Source organism: Solanum stenotomum, chromosome 8 (assembly GCF_019186545.1).
Source record: "Solanum stenotomum isolate F172 chromosome 8, ASM1918654v1, whole genome shotgun sequence".
NCBI lineage: Eukaryota > Viridiplantae > Streptophyta > Magnoliopsida > Solanales > Solanaceae > Solanum > Solanum stenotomum.
Window position 1 is genome coordinate 58,908,496 of NC_064289.1, and position 8,000 is coordinate 58,916,495.

The following is an 8,000-nucleotide window of genomic DNA, read 5'->3' on the forward strand; positions in this document are numbered from 1 at the left end:
CTTTCCTTCACATGTTTCCAAAAATTTCAAAAGGGCACATCAATTTTTTTAACCAAAAGGGCAAAATCGCTCATGACGGAGCGATTTTCTTCTGACAAAATTAATGTCGTTACTCCTTTAAAAAACATAAAATTGCTGCCGGTCCATTTTTTTTTTCTTTAAAATCGTTGCTGTGAATTTTTTTTTAACAATGCTGCCCCAGTAGCGTTTAAAAAATAGAAATAGCTGCTATAGCAGTCATTTTCTTAAAAAAGTAAAAATAAAAATTTATTAAAAATTCTCGGGGCGAGGATTGCTTAAAAAATAATGGGAAATCGCTCCACATGTAGCAATTTTAGTTGATTTTTTTTTAAATAATCGCTGCCATTAAAAAAAAAACAAACTAAAAATCGCTCCACGTGGAGCGATTTTCCATTATTTTTTTAAGCAGTCCTCGCCTCGGAAATTTTTAATTAAAAAAAATTAAAACTTTTTTAAGAAAATGGCTGCTATAGTAGCTATTTCTATTTTTTAAACGCTACTGGGACAGTGTTGTTAAAAAAAAATTCACAACAGCGATTTTAAAGAAAAAAGAAAAAAAAATTGGACCGACAGCGATTTTTATGTTTTTTAAAAGAGTAACGGCGTCAATTTTGTCAGAAGAAAATCGCTCCATCATGAGCAATTTTACCCTTTTGGTTAAAAAAAAATTGATGTGCCCTTTTGAAATTTTTGGAAACAGGAGAAGGAAAGTCTTGAACGAGCAGTTCTTTTACATATTCCGTGTATTTTGACGATAAAAAATAAATTAATTAATTTTAGGGTTAAGGACCAAATTGATCACAATTTATGATACATAAAAGACCATTTCCATCAAGTCCATACATTAAGGACCAAATGGAATCAAAGTCCATACATTAAGGACCATTTTGATCATTTTCTCCTCATATTCAGTGAAGTTGGACAGAAAAAAAAAAAATGTACAAAATTTATAGCAAGGTTTATTTTATTTACCAAACAGAAGCCCTGGTGTTGAAAGTTCCAAAAAAAAGGTAAGGCCACCTACAAAATATTTTCAAGTAAAACATGACTATATATTATAATAATTTGTGACTAGCTCCTGATTACATAACAATAACTTTATCAGGTACGTCAAGACTCTCCTTCGAATTGGTTGTTTCAATAGAAGAATTAAGAACACTAGGAGAAAAATTCATATCGACCATATGTACACTGAACGGACCAGAACAATAATGTTTCAATGGCGAATTTAGTAAAGTTCGAAATTAGTCGCTAATAAAATGAGAATTCCGATACAACAAAAAACCATCAAACTGTGTCCATCCTCTTCGATTGTATGCACAGAAAACCCACCCAAAAAAAGCATTCGAACGAACCACAGAGGAAGAATCCTCTAAACTCAACGGCTTCCACTGTTATCCAACCAACTCTGTAAGCTGCACAAGGCTTCTGCTGAGAAGCTGCAGCATCTTAAACGCCTTTGTCGTGACTGTGATGGTTCTGGATGATCAAGGGAAGTAAAGCAAACAATTACCACAGTAAGATTGTCGAAGGTACTGAGACGCAGGGCTTCCATGACAAGGTCTTTGGCACACTGTTCAGGATCATCATGCCGTCTCAGACCACGACGTACAAGATTAACGGCTTGTTGACTTGACATAACATCCCAGATCCCATCACAACCAATTATAAGGAATTCATCATCCTCGGTCAAGATGATCTGCCGGAATTCAGGCTCCGCAATCAGAGGAGAGGCAGAGCCACGAGGCAGTTTCATGTCCCAGTCCCCTAAGGCCCTAGTCACTGATAGGACACCATTGAGATAGCCATCATCAATAAATCCACCCAACTCTTCAACACGCCTTCTCTCCGATGCATAATTCGGTCTATGGTCTTGAGACATATTAACTGCCTCTCCCTTGTGGCAAAGGACTGCACGACAGTCTCCCACATTCGCCACCATTAAAAGCCTGCAACAGGGCCAAGTAACACTTTAGTTAACAAGAATACAGTAAAAAAGCATGTTCCAAAAATTCCATAAACTATAATCCTTGTTCTTGAGTTATACAGTCGTCTATGGTTAGATACTTGGGAAAGCAATTCTATGGAATTATAAAATAAAGACAGGTTTGACGCTTATCCATCGAGCAACATACTTGAGTAAGGAATGAATAACTAACATCATCCGCTTAGAGAATTGAAAACATATGATGCGTCCACAGAGTTCCAAGAAATAGCATTGAGGATATAAAAGGGCTAATAGTAAGATTTAAAGACAATCATGACGATTAGCAGAGGATTTGAACATTACTAGTTCGAGTTCATAATCCTATCACAACTCATTCAATTTACTGGATTCAGAATCTATTATTTGTATTTATTTAGTGAATTTTTTGACACATATACGGGTCTGAGCCAAAGTTAATGGTTTCGATAAACCCGTAACTTATATAGTACATCCACTTCTTACCATGAGCATGGCCAATTTTATACAGAAAGGAGAAGCATTCACACACATACAAAAGAATCAAAACTTTACCTTCCCAATATCAGCGCTGTCAATGCAGTAGTTCCAGAAGAACTACTCACACTACACTCATCAGCCAAAGCAAGGTCAGCGAGAAGAAACCCTTCTCTTACAGATTTTTTCACCTCTTTTAAAAATGTGTCATCAACTTCTGATGTCTGAGGGAAATTGGTTTCCTCAAAAAGGAAACGGAGTACATGCTTCCTCACGTAAGCTGCTGCTTCAGGTCCTCCATGACCATCAAACACCTATAAGATAATGAAAACACGAATCAGTTAGACAAGTCCTCCAAAGACCATATATAACATGTGCCAGAATTAACAATTACCCCATAGAAGGCACAAGGCTTAGGGAACCTCACGAGGGAGCCTTGATGTGAAGAAAGATCATCTATCCTTATATGCTCATCTTCCATGAACCTCCGTGGGCCAATATCTGCAAAGCTACCTGAGCGAATGCTAGGAACAAATTGCAAAATTGTAGTATCTGGTGAATTAGAAACCTGAAATAATGATTTGATAAAGATACAACATCAGTACACAGATGAAAAGAGAGAGAGTTCAATAACAGGCACTAATTATAATGTACATATTTAGCATGAAAATTGCGGAACAACGAAAACGGTAATATGACATGGCATGGTTCATAAGCAAAGGTAAAATTAGAACAGAAAAGATGAATAGTTCCTAACAGCAGGTAATCTGTCCAAAAAAAAACCTTCGCCACCCCTTGGTTCCAAAGAGACATGTATCAGCAACTCTGTACTCCAGTCCCCAAATGTGCGATATACACAGTATTTTAATTAAAAAAAATTGGTGGCCTCAACTGTTACAGAAATATCAAAAACCACTAGATATTTAAATGCTATGACCATCTTATTGTAAAGATCCTATACTTTTTCCCTCTTCCTATGAAACCCTCACTACGTTTCAATAATAAAGATGCTGTAAGTGAGAAAAAAAAAGTCGTCAATGCCTTGAGAATTCCATGACAACTGTTTTCCGTTCCCAAACCAAGTATTACCAATTGCAAGTCCAAGAATTAATGTTTTTGTGGACTAGTATCATCACAACTTTGTGAAAAGACAACCTTACAGAGCCACAGACAGAACTAAGAGAATGCGAATATTTCCCTGAGTAATTACAAGGAAAAATAAAGAGCAAAAATTGATATCCACGCAAGCGAGCTCTACAAACTACGTGTAAGCACATTTTTCCTGTTTTGGGAAGAAGGTAACTCCACTTAATAGAAGAATCAAGCTACTGTTTGCCTAATGAATATGTTTATTAACACATAGATACCTTACGAACTGCATTGAAGTACATGTTGATTAGCACACAAATAAACACTTAAAGGGGCTCCACACAACCCTGTTGTAGGAGAAATGCCCAGTAGGTCCCCTTATACAAGAGTCAGGTAACTGCTTGGCCTAATTACAGTTCAAGGAGCTTTACAAGGCACATTTTAAGCATAAATTGCTCTGTTTTACTATAAGGTCCCCACCGTCCCCTTTGTACAAAACCGGATGACTATCTGCTCAATTAACACCTAGAGGAATGTCACACTGCAAGAATTACACATTTTTATAGTTACATTTTGCATCTAAATTGGACTGCTCTACTATAGAATAAACATCTTCCCAGGAAGAATGGAAGAGATATACTAGAGATAACTTTCTTCTTTGAACAGCAAGAAACATTTTATGCTGTATAGTTGCCATCCTCCAAATCCACTGGAAAGTGGAAACTTATTAAATGAGCACCCGAGGTATACTATTAAGTATTAACTATACTTATCAATAGCAAGTCATAATTAATACCTATAGTAAAACTTGGGTAGTCATTCTAGCTTCCATTAATAACCTGAACATAATAGTAACCATTACGCACAAGGAATGCCTCCCCTTTCTGGTGTTCTCCTTCGGTCACTCTATACCTTTTTTTGCTCATGAAATGACTCTTATGATATTATGAGAGGTCCAAAGTTAGTCATAAATGAATACAGGTAAACCACAATTGGTATGATTTACAACAATTCACACCATATCACCCTTACGAACAACAGTTCCTTCCTAAAATCTAGTGAACTGCAGCTATTAAGCTTAAGGGGGCGTTTGTCAATGAAACTTTACTTTTATCCGAATAGAGTTAACTCTGGAAAACATGTTTTGACCATAAAATTCCGGAAGAACACCAAAAAGTTGTTTTTACTTATTTTTTTCACTTCAAATTACTCCCAAAAATTCAAAAACAACTCTAATATGCATTCATGGCCACACAGAACTCAAATTTTCACTCTGAAAACAAAAACTACTCTTTTAAACTACTCACAATTTTCATGGTCAAACACCCCAAGCTAGCACAAGCCAAAAATGTTCTTCTTTTATTGCTAGTTTCCGTTTCATAACAATCTATAAGCATTTATGAGGTAAGTAAGTATTCAAAGTTGTACTAACGTTGAATTTTGTTCCTTAAAAGATCAAATCTTCAATCTTCAATAAAAAAGCACAGAACTTGTTATGGCATGAAACAAGTAAAATCTGTTATCCAAAGAATACCCAAAAGATGGGTATCCCTGAAAACGTAAAAAAAGACAACAAAATAAGCAAAAAAGAGAGTAACCCACCACATCAGAACAACAGGGGACATCCAAAGCAGTGATGGTCTGTTGTACTGGTACCATAACTTCAGCTCCAGCTACCATGATTAAAGTCCACAACTTTTTATATCATAAAACAAACAGTAAACTGAATTCCTCTTCTTCTTGAAATCAAAAAAACAAACAGAAAAATTTGCAAAAAAAAAAAACAGGTTAGAAATGAAAGTATGAAGAGGAGGGTTTTGCTATGAAACTTTTTGGAGTGTGGAAACTGCAAAGACTAAATTTTTTGGCTTCAATTTTAGATATATAAGAAGCGGTTACTATGACCGCCGGTTAAATAAAAGTCGTAGAGTAGGTGAACACTTATACGGTGGCGCTTACAATTTTGTTCAAGTATTAATCTATCGCTGGTTGTTTGGATTAGTTTATTTTAGTTTTTATTTGTGATATAATTAGCTATTTCTATTTTTATTTTATTTTTCTCATTTGTCTTAAAAAAAAATGATTAGTGATGGGCAGAAATTAGAAAGTGAGATGAAATAATTATTCTATGTTGTGTTTCGCGAGCTAAAATCATTCCTTATTGTACTTTTCTTTGTCTCAATTTACATGACATATTTCGAATTTTGAGATTTAAACAAGTCTATCTTTAACTGTAAATTTTTTGTATGTTTTTTAAATATTTTAATTTGTCAATTATTGTGACTTACTGTATTTTATTCGTAGTTTACAAATATGTAAATTTCATTTTTTTTAAATTGAAGATTCTATGAGCATATTCTCGATTAAATTTAAATTATTTGACTGTCGAAAAACAAAATGTGTCATATAAATTGGAATATAGGGAGTATTTTCTTCTTTTTTAGTGTTATCTATTTTTTTTGAGAAATTTGTAATAGCTCAATTGATTGCCTATGTAAACTCCCTTCAAATTATGCAAACAACGTTCTTTACATATATCACTTGTAAAATTATACTTATTTTGTTATTATCATGAGTTGAATCACCTCGGGTGAAGGATGATCTGATGCATAAAGATTAAATATATTTTTTTATGACTTTATTTTATTTTGCATAGCTTTAATATAATTTGAAAAAATTATATATTTTTCATTAAATTCTTAACTCCGCCACCGATAATAATTGTTGTGGTTGTGGTTTGGTTGAGCAAAAAGTAATGGGCCATGGAGGGAATATAATCAATCAATGAAGAAACTTCGATGGTTGGATACGTGACTATTTCTTCTACAACTTGTGTGGGAATGGTTGAATTTATTAATATTATTATTATTATTATTATTATTATTTTAAATAAATAAATTAGAGTTTGAACTGATTTTTTTTTTATTCTAACTCACTATGCTGAAATTTTTAGTTAATATTTTATCCAATTTTGATTTTACATTAAAATTTGGTGATCTAGAAAATGACAAGTATGCAATTTCTTTTCATAAATGTTGACCAATTTTATTGGAGTATATTAGTGATGAAAATGACACAAGCATGACTTTTCAACAATTGAATTAATTTTTACTATAAATTTTTTAGCCTTCTAGACTCTGGTATGGACTATAAATATATTATATTATATTTATGAAGTAGCTATCAAATATACGTATTATTTATATTTAATTTATTATTACGCTTTTAAAGATTTAAATTTGACTATTAATATTTTAATAAACTAAAATAATAATAACAACTTTCATTTTAAAGATCATGTCCCGAGTCTATATCTTGGGTGTGGCTAGCTTTATATTGAGACTATAAACACTATACATAAAACACAACTCAAATAGTTTTATAAATAATAAGTCTGAAAATAGAGATGTTTGAGAAGCAATTGAAATATAATCTAATCTGATTTACCTAACTTGTCTATGAAGTCTCTACTAAACTGAGGCTAGGTCTCACCAAAAGGTGATGGAAAGAAATTCTACTAGAGTGCTTGTTGATGGTCACAAACACCTAAACCTGCATCATTTAAAGATGCAACATCAAATGATGTCTTTATATGAAATATACGGTATGCAGAATAGTTGAATGAAAACAACGGGCTAAACTGAATATACTGAACTGAAAAAGTAAATATATAAGTAGACGGTAAGATAACCAACTGAAAAGTAAAGCATGCACATGTACTTTAACAATCAAGCTTAACAACTGAAAATGCATGCAATAGTAGCAAATGTTGAAATTAATGTATTTTACTTTTGTTGGGGAGTTTCTCTAACCGACAACCATCACATGAGCCTCGTGATGATACAACGTCTTACCCATGTTTCCAGTGTCATCCTGTACTACAAACTGAACTATAGATCCAATAACTAAGCCCTTATCAAGGATTTTTTGAGGAGTCGTCCGAACCAACGAACGATCCTATCATGCACTAGCGGCACAGTTATAGAATTCTAAATTCTTACCCAACTCGATGCTCAATAGTATTTTCAAAATACTGCAATAATGCTCAATAATTGTATGATGTCCCATTTAAGGAAAAAGTCCCACTTTACTAAGACTCTCTATGTTGAGTTAGTACTCAAAAATGTTTCTTTGTATTTGCTTTTAAAGACTATGCTTTATGTGAACTCACTTCACCTTCTCGAAATTAAGATATGCTCTCTTTAAAGCTAACTATGCTTTTCTTTTCGCAAATAATGCACTTGAAACAAATTCATGCTCTTGAAGCGTTTTCAGAAATACTACTTTAAGAATTGAAATTTAATTTACTCCTAAAAACAATGCATAAGAAATCAATATGATAAGGTCTTCAATAACTCTTAACAACTAAAGGGTTCCTGTGGCATTAAGCATGAATCAATAGTCAAAGATCATTAATAAAGTGAAGTAATGAAATCTCTATAACAAAATC

At 33.4% G+C, this 8,000-nt stretch overlaps 1 protein-coding gene across 2 annotated transcripts; it reads right to left on the bottom strand.

Moving 5' to 3' along the window:
- Positions 1–1,211: 1,211 nt before the first annotated feature.
- On the bottom strand, positions 1,212–5,408 carry LOC125872459 (probable protein phosphatase 2C 2). Of its 2 annotated transcripts, none has more exons than XM_049553191.1 (4): positions 5,149–5,376; positions 2,856–3,029; positions 2,540–2,775; positions 1,212–1,970 (listed from the first exon to the last, which is right to left on the bottom strand). In XM_049553191.1, exons 1-4 carry the CDS (start codon positions 5,173–5,175, stop codon positions 1,400–1,402), a joined length of 1,008 nt encoding a protein of 335 aa, XP_049409148.1. In that variant the 5' UTR covers positions 5,176–5,376; the 3' UTR covers positions 1,212–1,399. The 2 variants fall into 2 exon arrangements, with proteins under 2 accessions (XP_049409148.1, XP_049409147.1); XM_049553190.1 differs by having other exon boundaries at positions 1,214–1,970; positions 5,153–5,408.
- Positions 5,409–8,000: the final 2,592 nt, after the last annotated feature.